This window comes from Clavelina lepadiformis, chromosome 5, assembly GCF_947623445.1.
Source record: "Clavelina lepadiformis chromosome 5, kaClaLepa1.1, whole genome shotgun sequence".
Lineage (NCBI taxonomy): Eukaryota > Metazoa > Chordata > Ascidiacea > Aplousobranchia > Clavelinidae > Clavelina > Clavelina lepadiformis.
In genome coordinates, this window is record NC_135244.1 from 15,330,097 (window position 1) to 15,352,759 (window position 22,663).

The 22,663-nt window shown below is 35.8% G+C and overlaps 2 protein-coding genes across 2 annotated transcripts; one reads left to right on the forward strand and one right to left on the reverse strand.

The window, feature by feature from the left end:
• Positions 1-578: 578 nt before the first annotated feature.
• On the reverse strand, positions 579-6,372 carry LOC143459374 (cathepsin B-like). Its single transcript, XM_076956504.1, has 7 exons — positions 6,181-6,372; positions 5,268-5,359; positions 4,925-5,018; positions 3,844-3,983; positions 2,029-2,159; positions 1,474-1,689; positions 579-1,352 (listed from the first exon to the last, which is right to left on the reverse strand). The coding sequence occupies exons 1-7, from the start codon at positions 6,304-6,306 to the stop codon at positions 1,141-1,143; spliced, it is 1,011 nt and encodes a 336-aa protein (XP_076812619.1). The 5' UTR covers positions 6,307-6,372; the 3' UTR covers positions 579-1,140.
• Positions 6,373-16,797: 10,425 nt separating this feature from the next.
• Positions 16,798-22,663, forward strand: LOC143458952 (uncharacterized). Its single transcript, XM_076955864.1, has 5 exons — positions 16,798-17,075; positions 18,346-18,527; positions 18,761-18,922; positions 19,467-19,577; positions 21,318-22,663. Exons 1-5 carry the CDS (start codon positions 16,994-16,996, stop codon positions 21,531-21,533), a joined length of 753 nt encoding a protein of 250 aa, XP_076811979.1. The 5' UTR covers positions 16,798-16,993; the 3' UTR covers positions 21,534-22,663.

A 22,663-nucleotide genomic window follows, 5' to 3' on the forward strand; every position in this document is an offset into this window, starting at 1 on the left:
ACACGAAGTTCTGAATAACTGAAAAGGCGCAAATTTTGAAACAATATGCTAAGGGTAGCGGCCGCTTTCCCTGCTCTGCTATTGGCTACGCCAATTTGTTGAAATTTTATCCAAATTAGTATACAATATAATGTTCCCTGTAATTACTGAGCAGGAGTAAACGTTGCTTGCCCAAGTGTACGAAGCGATGGCGGTGTATTGCCGCCAAGCACTGTTCCTTTTGGTAAAATATTTCACTTCAGTAAGTAAGTCCAGTCAGATCTACACCGTATGAGCTCTCACGTCAACAACTAACACTAAATTGAGAACGTAGATCAACACAAAAATGGAATTTAGCAGGCTTGCAAGTAAAATGCACTATTGTTGTGACTAAAAATAAAGCCACATAATCATGGATGCCTGCGGCGGGAGCCCCATGAACGTTACTGTCTTCTGTGTCCTTTGTTACATCTTCCTCCTCAAGTAATAACAAATATTTTCTACTTGTCAAACATCTTTTCAGTGGTTTTGTGCCGGTACGTCCCATGTAAGAAAAATTCGTTGTAAATCGGCCTATACCGAATAATTCACATACAAAGTCGGTGATAAAAGATTTATTTTTTACATTATCATTAAAACATAATTGCACATCGATCTATCGTTAAAACAGAGTAGGCTATAATGGCATACTACGAAAAAAGGTGCCATGAAATGCACTTTTATATGTATTTTATTGTATTGTGATTACAAAAACATGAAATGGCTGCATATAGTATATATTTTACACAGATTGTTATTAAAATCAATCAAACTGACTATTAACTGCATAAGTTGTAGCTCTAAAATCAATATCACCTTTAAGAATTGTCCAATCAATCGTACGAACGTAAGGCAAGCACTTAAAGCATAATGCATGTAAAAATATTACACCTAAAAATCGAAAAGGTTTTTGCAGATGGATCTTGTTATATGTTGTTTTGCGTTTTACATCGATCGATTGTGTTCCGAGTCTTGGCGACTAAGAGTAATAATACAAAGACAGCAAAACAATCCCATGAAATGAAATGACAAAACCGCCAAAGACAATTACAAGTTAAACACATTATATGACATAAGAGAGATAGTTTGTACAGTTAAATGGGAATTAATCTTGTTTGGGAATTATTTTTTGATCTGCGGTTTGCCTGCAACAACGGAGCTTTCAATGCCGCATTCATCTCTACCACGAAGAATCTTGAAGAAACCATTCTGGCCCCAATCTGAGTTCCAGCTGTTGGCTACCAACCAGTATGGGGTTCCTTTCTCAACACCCCAGCCCAGAATTTTGATTGCATGGCCACCAAGCACACTCCCAGTAACGTGTTGATAAACACCTATGCAAGTTAAAATTGAACATGACACGTGTGTCGTATACGGTGTTGGAGTGTGTACATAAAGACTTGACAGCTAATTTCCTGATTCAAGACTAAGTTTAAACTTTACAAACTCTCGTACCAGATTTATATGTTGGGAAATCGGCATATACAGTGAATGCTCCTTCAACAGGACCATGGGTCATAATTTCCTTTTGAATCTGGCTGACTTCAGAACCGATACCGTATGATGATGCACCATAGTGTTTATCATTGTTGTAGGAAATGGTTGTATTGCCTTCGCATTTCCTGTCACATCTTGGAGTAGATCCACCCTCTGAGCATTTTGGACGTTTTCCTGTTGATAGGAAATTAGTAAGAAGTCTACCACTATGCAATAGCACACATTTTATAGTACCTGGCATAAAATATTTATTACCGGCAGTATGCAAAACTATTTGACGAGTTTATTTGGGAATATTTCATACAACATATAAAAAATCATTGCAGGATCAGGAATCAACATAAATATGTTTCAGTTTTATAAAAAAAAATTATTAACTTATTCATCAACTAATTCCTTTAAAATCCAGCATTATATTTTCATTGCAGTAATATCAATTCGAATCAGTTTCATTAAATCATTCTACCAAAGTTTGAGAGAAGAGATTAACAAGAAATTTGAAAAATTACAAACCCTCAATATGATGCTCGCAAGGTGGGACTTCATATGGTTGGCAACTGCTGTCATCTCCATACAATCCTCCAGATACTAGGCCGTAATCGACCCAATATTTCCAGGCTCCTTCAGGGTACCCACCATCACAACTTAGAAAACAAACACAGCCTTTTAATTATACCATACTTGGGCCAAATATCAAAAAATTAGCTGAACATTTATCCAATGACTATAATTTGAACTAAGGCAGAATTAAAATTAGTCAAGACTGCATTTTACACAGTAAATAGTGAACAGTACATAGTAAATTTAATATTCTACACAAGCAAAAACACAATTCGAACTATGGATATCATATAAAGAGCTTCATATACAGAAGGTCTATAATTCAGTTGACTTAAGTGTAAGAATTGTTGGTGGCAACAAGATGCAAAATAATCACAAATTCTAAGGTTCTTGCATCAGCATGAGAGCACAATTGCCCATTTAACTTTAAAAAGGATGCAATTTATCATTATCAGCAGTGGTCACCAAACCATAACATAGAGCAAAGTTTATGGTACATAATTGACAATAGCTACTTTATGACCATTTTTACTTTTCAATAGTGACTTCCAATAAACAAGGCATTACAAATGAAGCCTGCATTTTTTATCAATCTAAAAGTTCAGCACAGGCTTAGATTTACAAACAAAATAGTTAATTGTAAACTCTCGTATCACATGATATTTAGTGCTGACAGTTCAATAAAATGGAACTTGCTTAAGTTTGCAAAAAGTCAAACATGGCTGATAATTGCATTTAAATGAAACTACACGGCTATTAAAAGCCTTTTGGTATACAAGTGCTGGCAGGCACATCTGTCACGACTTTTGAGCCTGCAAGCCATAAAACAGGATGTTGTTGACGTTTCTAGATCACATGATCTGGTCATAAGACCTTCCATTAACGGTTTCAGTTTGCTGTGTAAGCACAGGCCATTGCAACTATGTGCTAAAGTGCCATTTTGATGAATGCCAATGAATGACAAATACAAATTAAATATATCCATAGTTATTGGCCAAGCAATTACATGCACATAGCTATCAATGAAAGCTTAAATTGCAACACTTTCAGCATTGCAGTTGTTAATCATTTTATAATTCAGAAGCAGTTGTTAAGTTGACAACTGTTAACACTATCACTTATGTGACCAACTGCCAAGGTGCCTATTTATTCTCTATAATTTTGGAAGTAATTCGTGGTTTTGCTTAGACTGGTGCATGTAAATTTCTTTTTCACATTGTGACATAATAATCAAAGATTGATCATTGGCATAACAGTAACTGAATCTTACGCGAGTACGATGCTGCAGGACAAAAATTTATATCCTATCATTCTCATAAAAATTGTATTTCTAAATTACAGCATTCCAACATGTTATTGTAAAAGCTTATACTATTACATACAAATCAATGTTCAGGCTATATATTATTTTTTCATATTTATAATTGTTTGTAACTTGTAAGTTATTACACCACAATAGGAAAAGATGGTGCATCAGTGAGGTGTGTCTTGCATGAAAATTATGACGCATGTTGTGCCTTGGGCAAAAAAACTTGAAAATGACTGCACTAAAACAATTAAAGGTTATTCACTGCTGAAACTAAATAACTCATATATATGTATCCAAGTAAGCAAAGTTTCAGAATACGCGTTCAAGGGTTAATGTGACTTTTTCACACCAGTAGCATAAAAGACGGCTGCTTTGCATACACTATTGCAATTATGCATATATGCCATATGTAAATTTATATTATTCAAGCCACTTATTCATAATTATAAAGCGCTCACCCATCACCACAGTCAAATCCACAGCATGTAAGTAAATCTTCAGACGAAATGTCAACTTCAATTTTTCCATTGCTGGCTATACAATAGCGATCTGACATTGCTTCAACAGCACCAAATGCCCAGCATGAACCACAAGATCCCTGGTATATTTGAGCAAGATAATTTTATAATGGTAAGTTTAATGTTCTTATGCAGCCACAGCTCATCTCATTTTCAGTCAGATTTAAACTTAAAATTAGGGTAATTGAAAAGTTAGACAAAACGCATGAGCTGCACACACTGTCATTTAAAAGAATACTTCAACAATTATTTCATATACCTTATAAGCAGGGCTATCGTTTGTGCTTACTTTTGAGTAGTGTGTTTAGTTTACCTTAAAAATGTTTTTCATTAATTTCGTCATTTCAACTGAGCAGTGAAAATCTACAAGATGCTTTTAAACTTTTTATTTGATTGCATCGACATTGCATTGGGTAGCAAAAATTAATCGGACATATTCATTTTGTTTATTTTGTAAAACAATGCATTCTATTGCTAAAATAGTCATTGAATTGTTTGTAACAATCAAATTCTAAAAAGGAAACATCAGCGGTACAGCTGCTTAGCCTTTCAGTGTTTTAAGTAACCAGTGCATTGTAATCAAGCAAGCTCCCTGCTTAGATCTACACTGTTAGTGATGAAAAGTATTAAAAGTAATTTGGCCTTTATTTCAACTCAATAAATGAATGTGTTTTTGTCAGTTAATTTATTCTAAAAGCAACTACTTTTTTGATGCTATATAAGCAGGAGGAAGCCCCTTTGAAAACTTTTCTTTCATTACTGTGTCAGTTTAAAACCAAAACATTTCGAGAGACGTAAAACGTGAAAGCTTGCAATTACAAAATTTGTTGCAAGTGGAAACCTACTATGACATCACACAACAGCGTACCTAATTTTTGATCTACACAGATGGTAATTCTAATATTTGCATACATCAAGATTTTCCAAAATTATCTGAATTAAAATGGAAGGATCCTAAAACGAATGTGACATATATATTTCTACAAAAACAAATCGAACAGAAACTCATACAAAAACAAACCTGATCCCTTATTTTACTGATTGAAGGACAATTTGGCCATTGCTTTCTGGCATCAAAGGTGTCCGGAATTTCTGTGGCAGTTAACTCGTGGTACCTTAAAAAACAGCTAAGATCAGCCACTTGATTATTGTAATGGTATTACTTGTATACAAAAACACTTTTTAAAAGTATGCATAAGTTATACAGTTCACATTGCTTTGGCATTAAAACATTTCTGAAATAAAGAAAGCTATCTAAATTATGGCCATCTACATATGATATACTATGTTGTATACATTATTTTGAAAATAATTACAGTCATGTCACAGTCAATTGTTAAAAATAAATCTACTAGGCTATATACTTAATTGGAAGAAACTTTTTCCCTATCTTGGTGCCACAAAGAACACGAAGATCACTTGGGGTGTAGTGCTCTGGATCAAAGTTATGCTGGGCCTAATTAACACAAATAATAGTAAACATGAAATGAACATTTTTTACAAAGAAAGTTAACATGCCATGTAATCTGTCCTCCAATATAAGTCACACCAAACGTTATCATTGAAAACAAAGTCTTGACAAATCCAAATGTTTCGCCAAATTAGGCCGTGTTGCACTCTCTTACAAAAACAGAATTGCGAGTAAATTTAAACATAAGGAACACGATATATGCATCAGATTGTAACATTTTTTGGAGTTTTGGGCTATATAGTAAGAGACTAAGAGGTAAAAAATAATATACGGTAAGCTGCCTTTGAACCATAGTGGAAATTATGGCAACTGCACCCTCGAGATTTTTCAAGACTGTGCTTGGAGCACAAGAATGTCGACGAAAACAAGGGCCCACGGTCTTTGTTTAGACTAGGGCTACCCAGAGTTTATTGCAGACTGCAAAATGCATCATTTTGCACAAAGATTTTACCCGTCCTGCACCCAGTCACCCTCACTTTGGTCGTCCTGCACCCCTAACATCTTGTCAAAATGTTCCATGCTTTCTAGCCTGGCACATAGATAGGATTGGCGCTATGCAAAGACTAAAGTACATCAACTAAATTTTAACACTTAAGCTATAATTTATAATTGAAGAAATATGGTGTTAAAGCCAACGTACTATGCTACGACTACATATTGCCAAAAAAAGTTAAGCTACAGTACTTTAACACATGAATTGATGAATGTATGATGAGAAACTAATTAAGTCATCTTAAATTTGTTAAGACCAATAGATTTACCATTATTATAGGCTTATGATAACAAAATAGAAAACAAAAACCCACCTCCCAAGTTGTGTTAATCTTATTAACAAACCAAACAATATCTTCAAAATTTTCATGCCGACTGAAAACATTGTAGGCCTGAGTCAAACAAACACAGCATAGAAGAGCAATGAAAATCCTCATCATTAATTTATGGATACTTTGTTAGTTAACGAAACTAAACAATAACCTCTGAATGTCAAAATAGTTTTTAGCAATTCAAGTTAAATACCATACATGTTACGGTAACGTAGAGTACTAGGCCTATAGGCCTAGTAGCGATTGTAGTAGACTATCATTACTGTATTGTACGCCACGATCAGACGTTGTAGAAATTAAATTTACGCAATTGCATGTGACCGTTCTGTAACGTCAGTATGCTGTTACTGTTAGGCTATAGACCAAACCTATCAATACAAATATGAACTCAAGAAAAGACACACGAAACGCAGTCTAAAATCATTCGAATACGATCAAGCACAGCAAAACCGGGTCTTGTATACAGTTGGACAACCACAACAACATCCCTACAGGCGCACCACCAACATCGAGTCAAAGCAAACAGCATTCTACAAAAACAGCTCGCATGCTGATCCAAGGAAACTTTTTTCGACAATTATTTCTCACTGGTCGCCGACTCTTATGAAATAAATCAAGCGTGACTAAAGATTAATTTGCATGATTTCGTTCCCTCTTTACTTTGTTTCATGCAAGACATTTCTTTTTATCAGAAATGGCATGCGTTTACAAAAAGTTAAGAAACTCCAGCATTGGCCCAATAATTCCATGTAAAAGGTAAATAACTTTTTTTGTAACTTGCATAAATATGAAAATGCATCTGATATCTGATATGAATCTTTGTAACTTGAGTAGTATGGTAAACCTATGACGATCTATAACCCTGGACCAAGAAAAGCCTATGCGTGAACTAAACTAAGAGATGATTCCTCAGCGCCCGAGCCCGAGTTAATGAACTTGTCTTAGTACAAGTTCCGATTGTCACACATCTTGCATTTAAGCTTATTTTGCTTTTTTTGATTTTTTTTTATATTGTAATGCCCGATTTTGGAATTGTTCACAAAACCACTGAACAAAATACATAGCTTTCTAACTTGCGTGTTTTTGATTTAATGTCGTCAGACTAGAAGGTCGTCAGTATATTGTCATCAGGCGAGAGGTTCACGAGGCATGACGTGTTAATAGGAAGATGTTTTGTGTTTCGAATTTCGATCGCTGGCCTCGCAGTAATACGACATGTGTTTTGTTTTCGATACCCAGTCGCGCTACCGTTGTAACGCCCTTGGGCAAGGCATTAGCAACGCTTAATTGTTCCTTGCTCCTTGTCCCTTGCCCCTAATTCAAGGAACCTGGTGGAAAGTTCTAAATTCGGGTAATACAATATATGAAAAAAAACACCAAGTGAAGTGATTAAGTAATTCTAAGTAATTATATCATCATACCAGGTCTCAAATATTGCCAAATAATTTGTTGTTTATTTAATTTAATTTAATTTATCTGGATCACGTTCTTGCGTTTCTCTTTTTGCATTCTGCCGATGTCAAAAACACGTTGATTACAGCTAAATTGTCCATCAACGAAATTTGTATGGATGATACCAACGATATAAACAATTTTAAAACATTTTTATATCGCTTGTGGAACACAAGCAGCTGTCCTGCGTGATTGCTTATCTTTTGGGTTAGAGGTTGTTTGCTTTTTGTCTTAAAACCTTTCAGATCTCGCGTAAAATAGGTTACGAGAGCATGCTTTTATAGTATCTAGGTTACAAAGAACAAGATTTTAAAGAATTTAAGATAACAAATAACAATATGTAGGCTTCGCCGACTGTTGCAAATGGACAGTAACGATGGAAAAACGTTGAACTACATACGTTGCATGCAATAACATATTAAAATGAAATATGGACGCAGAGATTGTTGTTGACTTTTAACAAAGACAAGAACGTTTAGCAAGAGATTAAAATTTGGAATGTCTGGGTTCAGCAGTAATTAACGGAGAGATCTTATTATTACAGTCATGTCATAACATACTAAAGAATCAAATATAAGAACTGTGTGGCCCATCATCCAATGATAGGGCCGAAGATACAACTGCGTAACTTCAAACACTGCGAAAATAAACGTATAGGCCTATACTGCTTCCAGTCCAAAAGGTCCAAAAAAGATTGGCTAAAGTTTAGTTTGCGGTAGTCTTTGTATTTAGAAACGTAAGCACAGACGAGCTACCTGCCAAATTCATTTTTTGATATAGCCTAGCAGCTCAAAGTTTACAAAGTTATTAAACGTTTGTGTGAAATGGTAGACTATGGGGCCAATGAGACAGTATAAGCCTATATTTTCATTTTGGTCCTGTATAAGCCTGTAATGAAAAGTGGTAAATGGTACCTTAACCTGTAAGGTTTACCCACTTCCTTACAAAGTCTGTTTACTTGTGTATATCTTAACAGTGAACTTTGATAGACTTCAGCAATAATGACACAGGAATGACAACTGTATAATCTGATTATATTGAAGCTTCATTGAACGAGTACATCAAGATAGAACATTGTGACAGCAACAGCATAAAGACATGTTGCAGCGTTGAACATACGACTGTTAAGTGATGACTCGTAATGCACGCACAGTAACAGAGAAGCAATCGATTACGTCACAAAGTGTTATGCTTCGCTGATTCGATAGACGAGAATTCTATGTCGTACACAATTTTATATTATATTAATTGATATATTTATCACAAGCCTATGGGTTATTCATACCATTTCCACGATTTATGGAAAATTAAACATGATACTGCATTTTTTATTAAAAAAAACGATTCGTCTCACCTTAGGTAGATGGTGCGGTATGTATCAACGGTGGGGGAGCAAAAAGAAAAATAAGCTACTAAATTTTCATTGACATGAGTGCTTTTTAGTTGTCTAAGTTCCTACAGAGACGTATAGTTGCCTATCGGATATGTATAATAAACTGACTCCTGATAAAACGGCTTTGATTCCTTTTCAGAAGTAAGGTGTCCTTCTCAGACAGCATTACTTTGTTGCCTCAAAGAATAGAGGTAGACTTAGAATGGAAAACAGGTATTGTCGTTAGTTCACAAATCATGAACGCTTTCACAATTTGCAATAGCCTATAGGCCTAATAATGACGCGTTCTCTCAACACATCTATGTTTTTTACACGATATTTTAGCGTGAATGTAATTTTCGAACCTTTCAGCCAGGCAAAATATCATACTTACGAATAGGGCTACTGTATAAAGCGAATTCGGACACTATGGCTAACCATAGGTACCATTATTGGTTGATAGCTCTGCTTCTTTAATGTGCGAAAAGTTCGACTCAACACTGTATGGTTAGCCATAGTGTCAGAATTCGCTTTATACAGTATTCGTAAGTATGGTATTTAGCCTGGCTGAAAGGTTCGAAAATTGCATGCAACCTAAACAATCGTGTTAAAAACATAGCTATGTCTAATGCCTACTTGAAACAAATACAACCGTTTGTGACGGTGTCACAAATAGGATAGTGCAGAAACACAACGTGATTAGTGACCTTGCTGTCACACGGCCTTCAATAACGGCAGTCAAGCAAATAACGCACATTAACTATGATAAGGAAGATCATAGTGACGTTTTGTCATTTCCATGAGAGATGTATGTATAGCGTCTACTAACGCCACAAGCCTATAAGTTTCTTCGTAAAAGAAAAGTTGAGCCTACTATTATAGACTATGCTATCCCGACCAAGTACAAATTCAAACAAACTAAAAATAGGCCTATTTCAAAATTCGTTTAGCAATTTGGTAAAAAACCCAAATAAAATTTTTGGCTCATCGAACGATTCGGACCCAGCACACTTCTCCTAGTTACCTCAGCTTAAGAAACATAACTCCTTTCAAATTTGACTTTTGTATGAAATTGCGACGCAAATAAAACCTGAAAAAGTAAAGCTAAGAACGCAGTAGTCTATTCAACTTGCGAAAGCTCGTGTCGAAAAATATAAAATTAACCTTAAGAGTGCCAAAGTACGTATAGCCTATATCCTGTTTTTTTATTTTACTTTAAAATCTGGTTAACACGGTTCAGACAACTATGTAAAACAATGTGCTTGATGACTGGGTTTTAGATTAATTATTATATATAGTATGTTGTTTTATATACTGTACAGTATGTACAATACAATAATAAACCTTGTCACCTTTCAATACTTATTGGCAAGGTTATGTTGATAGCTCTGCTTCTTAAATGTGCGAAAAGTTCGACTCAACACTGTATGGTTAGCCATAGTGTCAGAATTCGCTTTATACAGTAGCCCTATTCGTAAGTATGATATTTTGCCTGGCTGAAAGGTTCGAAAATTGCATGCACGCTAAACTATCGTGTAAAAAACATAGCTGTGTTGACAGAACGCGTCACTATTAGGCCTATACGCTATTGCAAATTGTGAACGCGTACATGATTTGTGAACACGCATGCAATTTGTAAACGATGTGCCGCATCGTAGATTATACTGTTAACCAAATTAAACCATTTACGGTTGCTTAACTCAGTTAACTGTCGCTTTCTATAAACCGTAGCGCGTTTTTACGTTGTAAAAGTATTTTAGAACCTTATTCAAACAAACTTTCTGAAGTTGAAAGCAGTGTTAAAGAGCCGAACCCCAGCCAGGAAGATGCCGCCAGGTTGCGTCAGGTTGAATTCTGTACGAAGTTGGCGAGTTTTGGCATGGTATGGCACCAGTAGCGGATTAAGGCGAAGCTGATAGGGCTGCAGCCTCAGGCCCACTGGCACAAATAGGCCCACCAGAATACGTACGCTTTTATAAGAAATAAGCATGTTTACCCAAAAGTCTGTAAGTACGTGGTTTGTTTGTCAAATTTTTTCTCGAGTGATATGCTCTCAGGTAAGTCCTGCATAGCAAAATGCAATAAAAACAGAAAATTTACAAGAAGCCTATGTAGTATTATTGTACAAAAACAATAGTAGAAATACAGAGCACCTCAAAAGTTATTTTTAGTTTATTTCAATGAACTTTTGCAAGATTGATTTTGGTGGCGTCCAAATTGAGATTTGTTTTTTACGTGCACAATTTTATGAGCTCAAAGTAATGCAACCAAGCAAACGTACTTGAAACTCTGTTCATGTAATTTTTTTTAAGTTAGTTAGACAGAGGTTGAGTTGTCCGGAGTTGATTTGTCCGGGGTTGAGTTGACCGACCACCGGCAGGCCCATTCTTACATCACATTTAAACTCATTTAAACTTATGAAAACTATCTTGTCATGTGTAACTACTAGCATTAGTTTCAATTGCATTTATTACGGGATGTGTGTTTTGCAAAACTAATTTTATTTGGATCTTGATTCTTTAACATCACCTGTTTTCTGTTAAACCAAATTTGGCTCATGGCTTTCATCTGTAGAGTGTGATGAAGTTAGGCTAAGTTGCACCATAGTTAAGCAACAGCTAATACAAGAATTAAAAGAATTCGTGCCTAAGCGCTTACTCCAAAGTAGAGTGCGGAGCAACAAACTAGAAATTTAGCAAATATACACCTTGGTTTGTTTGAAATATATGTTACGTCGTCGAATAATGTAACTAATTGATTCCTATTAACGAAGAAACAATGAAAAATTGCACTGGCTGGTAAGTCCCCTAATGTGAAGCCGCACTTCAAATTCCTAAAACAATGATAGCCGTAAAGCCCATATGATTGCCCTATTAGATAATCGAAATATCTTAATATGATTTATAAGTAATGCGTTGATTAAATATTTAACAAAATTTTTAAAACATTCCGGAAAGGCTTTTTAATGGCAGAGTCTTGAGATGCTAAATTTTCAAAGAAAGTACTTTAACCAAAATTTTCCCACACTACCATGCCTTTATCAACTTGATGATTTTCTAAAAATTTGGCAACTTTATTTAAATATGGAAAACCATTTCTTTTTTGTGATACGGTTGGGTTGTTTGTGAATTCTTGTCGTCTATGTCAAATAGTATAACTCATTTTCCAAGACTAAACTTGTTACGTGTTCTTGTACTAACTTTATTTACCTTGCTGGATCGTTACTGTTGATGGTGATATTATATTATTTTGGAAAGTATGACGAAGTTTACTGAAGTTGCCTTTTGCAAATAACGTTTTTTGTTACGCTGGTCTCGGAATGGAGGCGTGGGTTCAAATCCCACTTCTGACTCCACGTAGTGTTTGTCGCGTCATACACAACTAGCTTTATTAATGCTCAAGGGCTCTTTACCCCTCAAACAGTGTGCTGTATATATATAGAGCTGAAGCTCGTATTCATAGAAATCATACACACAAGACCATAGACATATAACATCAGGCACTTTAATAAAATTTGAAAAATAATCCACTGTTACCAGGTGTTGGCGGCCTTCATGTTCACAAATATCAATTGCTACTTTTTCCCATGGCTGATTTCCCTCGTCATAGAGTTTCACAGTTTCCTTTTGATTTTCTGGTTTCAGTTAATTGCATGCTTCGCACGAGGCAGCGATTTCCTTCATTTCACTGGGCATACCGATCCAAAACATTGTGCCACGCTCATCATGCTGACAAAACCATGATGTAAACTGCGAAGACACGCTTCATGTCAGCTGTAAGAGATTTTGGAATGAGTATTCTCTCTCCTTCTGCTCCTAACTGCTGCTTTGTATCCGCACGGCCGTTTTCTATCACTTCTAACAGCATCTCAATTTCTGTATCATCTTTTGGCGCTGCTTTAACTCGTTCAATCCGTTTGTCAGGAATAGCCTACTTGTAAATGCCTCAATGCTCATAATTATTCTTCTCTCTGTGTTTGATGCCTCGATAGATGCTCGGCTGAGTGTATCAGCAGTAACAAAATGTCACGACAGGGTGTGTATTGCAAAGCGATGTCGTATCGGTTAAGACGCATGATTAATGATTGAAGACGTCGCGGTACCTGTCTTAGAGGTTTTGTTAAGATTGTTTCCAACGGCTTGTGGTCGTTTTCGACAACAACTTCTCTTGCAAAAGTACAGGGTGGGTCAGAAAAACCTACCACATTTCAAATTGTTACTGTACCAAAGCTGTAGCAGTCTGACAGGAGGTTGAATTGAAATTTTGCAGCAAAGGACTTACCATTTGTGTTTCAGGTTTTAGTTTTTATAAGTAAATAATGTTTTGTGCAATTTTTTAAAATTTTGTATCTGTATGTAAAATGGCCTGGACTGGCGTGCCTGTGCCAACACCGTGCATTTATTGTGGAAGATTTCATTAGAAATGGGGAATCTGTGACTCGAACGCTAAGAAATTTTAAGACTCATTTCAAACTAAACCGTAACGACCCTGGACCCAATCGAAACTCTGTAATGCTCTGGGTCAAAAATTTCAGAGCTACGGGTTCAGCACTAATTCGAAAGCCACCTGGAAGGCCTCGAGGGCGCCATCTTCATCTCGAGGGCACCACCTACAGGATGGAATAATTAAAACATGATTACATCAAATGGTAACCTTTTGACTTTGAGATGAGACAATAAATGTTTTGATTGCTTATAAATTTTGTCTCTTTTTCCTAGTTTGAAATGTGGTAGGTTTTTCTGCCCCACCCTGTATATTGGTGAAATCGCTCAAAACCGTAAACAACTGCCAACGTTTCTTTTTCAATTTGCGCCCAGTTCCGCTTGGCTGGCGTCAGTGATCTGGATGCATATTCTACCGGCTCACTTTCTTGCATGAGCACTGCTCTAGTCCATCTTTGGGACGATCAACTTGAAAGCACAAAGCTTTACTTGAATCATAATATAACAGGACAGGTGTCACAATAACTTTTGTTTTTATGTCAAACGCTGCTAGTTCACCTTTGGTCCATTTCCCCGTTACATTTAGCGTACGAAGAGGTTCTAGATCACTTGTTAAATTCGCCATAAATCGTCTAGTTTTACACGCAAGTAACGTTCTTTGACATCTAGCTCGCTGAATTCTTTTGCCTGTCTGAGTTTCGGCAATACATCATCAATCGTTGGTAGTTTGAAATGTTTTCGCTTTAGGGGTCGATTCAATGGCTGCTGGGGATACACGCAGATTCTTAAACCTCGATTTGGTTTCTCTACGGCAGCCATCTGACTGACCCATTCTGTTGGATCGTCGACACATTGTAATACTCCTCTCTTCTTCAAGCGAAGACGTTCTTCCTGCACCTCTTTTCGACGATAAAATGGAATCTTCCTGCAAGATAAGACGTTTGAAGTAGGTTCTGGGTCCACGGTGAGTCGGACTGGGCCCAGATCGTCTTATTGCACTACGGATATAAAACGCTCATCCTTCACCGTAATAAGGCTCATTGTCTGAATAGTATGCAATCTTAATAAGCAGTCGAAAGAATTTTGGACAACATTTAATGCAACAGCGTGCTCTTCATTCGTCTTAGGGTTCAGAACCATTGTCGTTTTTTCCTAACAGTTTCATTACCGAACTTGTACCACATAAGCATATCTGCATCAACGTGGACTTTTCTTGCGAAGGAACTTTTGGCACATTGCGTTCACATCCCCACCACTGTCTAATTGGAATTCCATATCACAGTCATTCACCTGCAATTGCTCAGTAAAACGATTTTTCGGCGACGATCCTAACTCCTGCAACCATGATCCGTTTGAAGCGACTTCGTCGAGTTATTAGTGTTTACAACCAGGATTTTCGACCCTCACTTCACGTTAAAATGATTATGGTATCGGCATTTTTAACACACTTTTGCCTAAGCATGACAGCTATTTTTCCTCTTCTTGTGAGATTTGCCCAGCTTTCTAATTTGTGTCATTCGTCATCTTGTTTGCTGCTAAGTGAACTTTATTAATTTTCTGCGCAGGCAATGTTCCATGTGACAATTCCTTGTAGGAATGACACAGATGACGGTACATAAACTGGTGATTGAGGAAGAGTCATTGCCAAAATTGTAGCCTACATAAACCGGTAAAGCATTCTTGTTTTTACCACAGTTACCGTGACTGCGGTAAAAACATGTCTATAGACTCTAGAGTCTAGAGTCTAGAGTCTAGAGCTTACAGCTAAGACTGATCTGTACTGCAGGTTAGCATTTACATTAGTATTAGCCGGTACAAATACATCAACGTTATTTGTTTAAATAAGCCAGTTCAAGCTTATTTAACGTAAAATATTACTGTTATACACATAAGTCCACTATAATTTTATATATTACTGCATTTACTTGTAGGTAACACAAAACCTTCTCTTCATACTAATCCAAATATCTGACGTATCCCTATTGTTTTTTATTGTGAGGTACTGACGTTATAAAAACCGTGATTCTCGTCTACATTTTAGTACAAATCATTTCACGAGTATATTCGCTGACAACCACTCTATGATTTAAGACCAGCTTGTTTTTGGACTTGCCCCTCGTTTTAACATCTTCATTCACCTTGACAAATACACACTAGGTTAAGCTTAATTGAGGCAAAATATTCCTGTTATGCACTTAATTACGCTTTAATTATACCCACTGTATTTCTTGTCGCCTGTCGGCCACACGCTGCATTCCTTCCATAGTTGATCAAACACCTGAAGCACTGAATTTGCGTTTTTTGCGATACTTATGGCAACAACTACTCAACTCAGCCATGACATATTAATAAAAACCCTTTCTCCAGTGTACTTACACTGAAAACTATTCTTAGATTATTTAGGTCAGGTTTAGCCTAGGTCTGCTATGTTATAAGATTTACGTTAGGGTTAATAAGTTAATAAGAAACTGTGAAAAATATAGCCTCGAATGCACGATTTTTTCCCTTGAAATAGTGGCAGCTTCACTTTTAAACGGTATCTTTAACAATGAACTGCCTGACTACGTAAATGAAACAGTCGCTTTGTGATAAATTATAGCCAAAGCAAAGCGCAGTAATGCATATATTATTTTTTTACAAGCGATAACTGTTTTTTAGATACAAAATGCATGCGTAGAGTATACAATCTAATACATACAGTTTATCTTTTCTATTTCCGCCATTTGTAGGAACCTATAATCATGCAAGGGGTACAAGTTAAAGCATCGCGAACATTAAGAATGTGCCCATAAATAAATGTAGACCTTAGAATTATTCCTAGCTTTGGATTATTACGGACCCTGGTCAACAGAAACAGTTTTGTTTACAATATAGAAATTGGTTGCAATTGTTGCATTTCCTACCGTTGCATCATGTTTCCCATAAGTAGGCTACATTAGTTGCATTTGTTATGCTGTTTGATAATTAATTAATAGTTAGCAGCAGTGTTAGGTACAAATTAGCATTTGGTGTAGCTACATTTGTTACATTTTGGAATATAATATACTTTAGCTATTTTTTACTTTGAATTATTCGCAAACAAACGTAAAATCCGCTAACGAAAAATCTTTGTGTGAACCAAGGCTTAAATTCCTTCCTCACCTACCGTAAGCACAAGCAACATTTCTCTCTCGAGTTTATTAAACCAGGCCGGTCACAACGAGTAGTTGTATTCTTCCCTATATGTTTCAAGTGTGTGCTAAGCAAGCATACGTGTCACGCTCGAACGACGTGAAAGTAGCCAGGTAAATAGTAGGATGCAGCCTAATGAGAAGAAAACGCAGAAAAGTGTTCGCTCTTGGTTGAACTGTTGCATTGGTAGGCTTGGAAAAGATGTTGATGATGAGATATGCAGGCCAAGGAAACCATAAATTAAATATGTATGACACATTTTATAACACAAAAAGATAACCGAAAACTGTTACAAATTCGATAAGTTTCAGATTGTGGTTGATAACTGCCTGTAACGACTAAATTGCTATACTGTAATATGAAGGTGATATGTGCTGGTGCACCAAAAACAGGAACAAAGTCTTTAGCTAGAGCACTGAGAATTTTGGGCTATGACGCAGGTAGGTCCGCATTCTTCACATTCTGCGAATGTATGTTTAAGTTTTGGTGACATTTTTGCAAAAAATAAGTAGGCTACAGTTAAGCTTTTAATTGAGCCTTGATCTGGATCTGATCTTGTAAACTATCGCGTAATGAATTCCCTGATCTACCAGGCCATGTGGCAAGATACTCAATTCACGTGAGATCTGCACATGGCCACGTTTTCATTTGTGTTCATCGTGTAAGCTACAATTTATCAAGATCTTTTAGTGATTGTGTGCAGGGTTTTGTGTCAAACTTGTCTGAAGACTTGTTTGTTTTTGGTATGATGTCATGCTTGACAATTGATTCCCTTTGTACTTTTTACGCACTCTATTTTTTTGTTCTAGAATTCACGTCTTAAATAACCGGAATTTTTGTGAGAAATTTTGCTTCATAAATTTATTTTGCTTGCCAAGAATTATGGTTAGATGAGCTTATACCTCCCTAAAGCAATGTTTTTTACGAAGTGACTATTTCACCATATGTATGTCACGTAGCCTGTAGGGGTAGACGGTTAGTAGAATGCAAAAAGTGGATTTTAGCTTTATTAAAGCTTTTATTGGAGTTAAATTTAGATTAGAAGCTTTGCAAAATAGTTTCGAACGCATGATGTTTTTCTGGTGAAATAGTGGAAACCTATTTTTAATGTGTGAAATGGTATAGTCTACGTATTAAGAACGTTTAAGAAAAAAAATCAATATTTTAAACAATGAAACATCACTACTTCATACTTGCAAGTTTGTTTGTTATAAGACTTGTTGTTTTTGTTAAATAAACAAAAATTTTCAGTTCATTACTGACAATTAAATCTGTTTTCACTTTTATGGTTTTTCTTGAGAAACGCTATCCGATCGTGTTTGGATGATTTGCTCATGAAACCAAAAAGTGTGGATCGTTTTCCTACAGATCAAAAAACACTGCCCCAAGGCGAAAACAATTTGTAAACGTACTTCTATAAAATAAGCTAGACGTTTACTGCCATAGAAAACGCATGATCAAAACAGATGTCTTACTATACTCATACAAATGTTCAAATCAGATACATTGTATTTGATGACGAAATTATCACGCGAAACATGTATCTTTCTTTGGATCATTTCCTAAAGTGGGCACCCATTCTTTACAAGACAACTAGAAAACTTAAAAAATTTCCATTACACTTCCTTAAATGAAAGGTATTTTTATGTTTAAAAAATATGGCTGGGTATGAACAACATTTAACAGTTTCTCATGTCATAACTGTTGCAGTGTATGATGTGGAAGAGGCTGCGGAGTTTGGTTTCGAGGAATGGGAGGATTTGATGAAGAACAGACAACCTGACATGAGAGTTTTACTCGACACCGTTTATTCCAACAATGTTGAGGCTGTCGTCGACATGCCGCATTCATATTTCTTTGACAGGTTCCTTGAACGGTGGCCAGATGCAAAGGTTAATTATTATTTATTGCTCTTTAAATAAACTGCAATTGTTTGCCAAATAAGAAGAAAAACTGGCGTTATATTGTTTCAGAAAACATAGTTAATTACATTTATCAATGCACAACAATTTAACAAATCTGCCTTATTTAAATGTTAATGATTTTCGTTGTAAATTACAATGAAAATAACCTAAACTTAACTCTTCAATAATGCTTTATAACAAACAACGCGTACTTTTGATAGGTTATTTTATCCATACGTGATGAAGATGAATGGTTTCGCAGTTTCAAAGGAATGGTCGACCGAGCCGCCAAGGAGTATCCCTTTATTAGTTTGTTTCGTTCTCTTGCACCCTCAGTAAATCGGCTAATCGAATGGAACGTTTGGCTTATGAGAGTCACTGTCGTAAGTTGTTATCAAGGAAAATAACCTGAAAATATTTATTGGAGGACGCATTTTTGTATCAGAAAGAGAATAACGTCCTAGCTGGAATAAGTTCAAAATGGCTTAACTTAATACGATCTTGGTCTTAATCAATCCTTTGATGGTCTGATTTTTGATAATTTTGTTGCCGTGTTCATTTATTTCGCTGATAAATTTATTACCGGCGTTTAATCGCCGATTTCTATAAGATGATTGAAACGTGCCGTTAATAACCAGTGAATGCTCACTTTACGTCGCTTCGGCTTCACCTCTTCTATCAAAGTCTATGATTATTTGGAATAGGGTTTTGTTTACTTAAAGTATAGGCTATTTGGCATTTTCCCGTTAAGGAAGCGTACATTTGATTTATCACAAAATTATTTAAAAGTTAAATGCTAAATTTAGCATTTTCGAAATAAAATCAAGAAAACGTACGAATACATGGCAATGGTTACGTAATTTAGGTCGGTATGTCTTATTCATTAAATTATTAATACTAATTCAAAGCGGATAATTTTGTTTTTAGGGAATAGAAAAACCCGATGCGTTTGTATGGAAGACGTGGTATAGAAGACATAACAAGTTTGTTCAAGTTACCGTTCCTCCACAGCAACTTTTGGAATATCGAGTAAAAGAGGTAACCTGTTGAAAATATTTCGTGTTGAGATTCTCAAAGATCTCTTCTATGAACTATACTGCCTTATCATGGCAAAAGAGCATTTAAGTGTCCTCATAACCATCTTTTAAACTAAGCAGGGGGAAACTTTGTTTCCAGAGAGATAGCAATACCAAGATAAATCGAAACTAAGAGGTCAAATTAAAACTGGAAAAAATCAACAATCTACTGTATGAAATGGTACACAATGTGAATGATGCTATATACGTAGTTCGACGCATGGGTAAATAGGAAACGCATTCCAGGCTTTGTTCAAAAAAACAGGTTCTGACAGTCTAATTCGAAAAAGAAGCTAGACCCATTAACTTTTGCCGTTGTTGGTAAACCACTAATGCGTTGACTTAGTGTTTGAAAAGGATACCCGAAACAGCGCAGAGTACTTGCAGTTTTAAAGGTAATTTTAAAGACAGCCAATGCCTAATAGTTCAGAAAGTTATCAAACGTCAACAATTGAAAACTAGAACTTCCTATAAAGTTATATTTAAAGCTTTTTACTCCCCCAGGAAAAAAACAGGAACCATAGTTGAAGAAGCCAAACGCTATTACCGGAATACCGTAGGAATTTTTTCAACAAAGCACTGTGGCTCAGAAACTGTTCAGCTGACTGATGAGAGGAAATCCTTTTTTGCTGACTTCAATTATTAGTTTCGACTCAAGAGAATTTGAGAAATTTTATAAATTCTCAGCTGGCGGATTGTGTAGAAAAGTTGGATGCATAAGGACGCCGAGTGTTGATTTTAAAGCAAAAGCTGAATGCACAAAGTTTCTTTTGTATAAATGACAAGTGTATGTTTCTAACTCACAATACTTCAAATTTTTGGATGAAATTGAACCCGCCCTGCAAGAGGGTAGCACCAAAAGAATTCAAATTTTGGTTGGTCGACTTTCATACACATGTTGGAGCTGATGACCGCACATGGAAGTGTGTGATTGAATGGTATGATGATGCAAAACCTAACGGATTGGAAAGGATCTTACCGCTACGTTGTATAACAGCGGTCTTAACATAAGGAGCGCACTTTCCGACGTTTTCTCTGGAGAAGACGTCCAAGAAAAAAATCGATAGTGATTAATAAATCAATGACCACCCAATTGTCGTCAACCTGCTCCCAATATCTCATAAAATCGATTGGTAGAATCTATTAGTCATAAATCATTATACAATTACCCTGAAGTTCCTGCCAGTGTTAAACAGGCAATGGTAATACGTCATCATAATACCCTAGAGAAAACTTTCCAAACAAGATGTGTGCTTGCCATTACTGACCAGTAACCTAAAAGAACGGTGGGTCCACCAACAAACTGGTGGTACATATAACGTTTACCTCACTGACTTGGCCTAGTCAAGACCCGGTAGGCCTAGCTATGTCTTTTAGCAGCACTGGCAGTTATGGCAAAAGTCTGCAACTTGTTTGTAGGTTAAATAGCTGCTAGAGCTGTTATCCTCGCGATCCTCCCCGAAAGAGGATTCGGAAGAAAGTTAAGAGAGAGAGAGAGAGAAAGAGAGACAGACAGACAGAGAGATAATATGTGTGTCTTCGTGTCTCCGTGATATCATTGTCATAGTTTTTACTCCCCAGCATTTAGGCTTGCGGTAGCTTAGTTGAAACTTTGAAGCAAGCGTTTTGATGTAATATCTTTCTGTTTTTACAAATTTGTAAATATTTTGATATAAATTACACATATGTATTATACTTTTAGGGTTGGGCACCGTTGTGCAAATTTCTTGATAAACCAATTCCAAAGGATGATTTTCCATTTGAAAACAAGGCTGGAATAGCTCACAACATTGCAAATAAGCTTATGCAAGATACTTGGATAGCGAAGAAAGCTTATAGAGAAATTATTCTTGTTTTGACACTGCTGCCTGTGTTTTTTGCTTTCATTGTTGGATTCGTTTATTTTAATTTTATTTAATTAGAAGCATGTATAAATTGCAACTACTGGTGATACCAGTGTTTATTGCTGTTTCAGCATGAGAGTTATTATAGAAAGTAATTTTATTTTTGTTACTATACAGTAGTATACTTGCAGGATAATCTGTTAATCGAGTTTATTACAGTTATAGCTATTTGTTGCAGTTATAATCCAACTTGTTATATAGAATTATAGATTTATTACGAATCTATGATGGTTAAAACTAACATTTCAATTAGATCTTTATAGCGCTATTGCTTATTGATATTTTATCTACCTTTCAAAAATTACAGAATTTCTGAACTTCTTTTTGATCATTGAATTTGGGATTTTGCCAACTATGAATTTTTGATACTGTATCAACAATAGAAAGATTTTTATAATAAGTCTTCTATTGTTAACAGGGTACTGGAAAATGATTCCATAGTTCATGTGGTAATTACATTATTGAGGCTTGGCAATTTTTTTTACAACAGATAAATTAAAACATCGTCTTTATAGGTGAAAAGTATTTTAATTGTACTTTAGAAAAACGTTTAATATTTGTTTGACGAGTGGCGTATTACACAGTCACAAAACAAATCCCTAACATCTAACAACCAGTCATATTGAATATGGTCAATTTTTTGCTGCAAAACGATGGTATCCTTCTTCAAGCATTATATAACGTACTAGCAGTAGAACTATAGGTAAATTGGTTGCAAAACAATTCTCAATTAAAATCACGGCATCTACATCAATATTTGTGTTTGTATATTTTGGCTATCACATTTATCCAATTCTATTTACAGTATAAAAATCCTATCGTTTGTCTAAATTATACTAACACTTGTAAAATGTAAAGCGACAGTTTTGAGAACTGGTATTAAACCTTAACTTGCATAAGACATATCTTATGTTTATTCCGTAGTTTCTAAATCGCTCTCGCGTTCTTTTTGTGATGACGTTTTTCTTGTTACAGTTAATTAAAAGACTTACAGTTTTCCATAAAAGCTGCTAGTTCGTTAATGTCCAATGCTTATTTAGAAAACTGTGTACCTCACTACAACACTTCGATGTACTGCGTCAATATGTTAACCGACGAAGAATATTTAATTGTATTTATTCAGATTATATCAATATCTAATGGT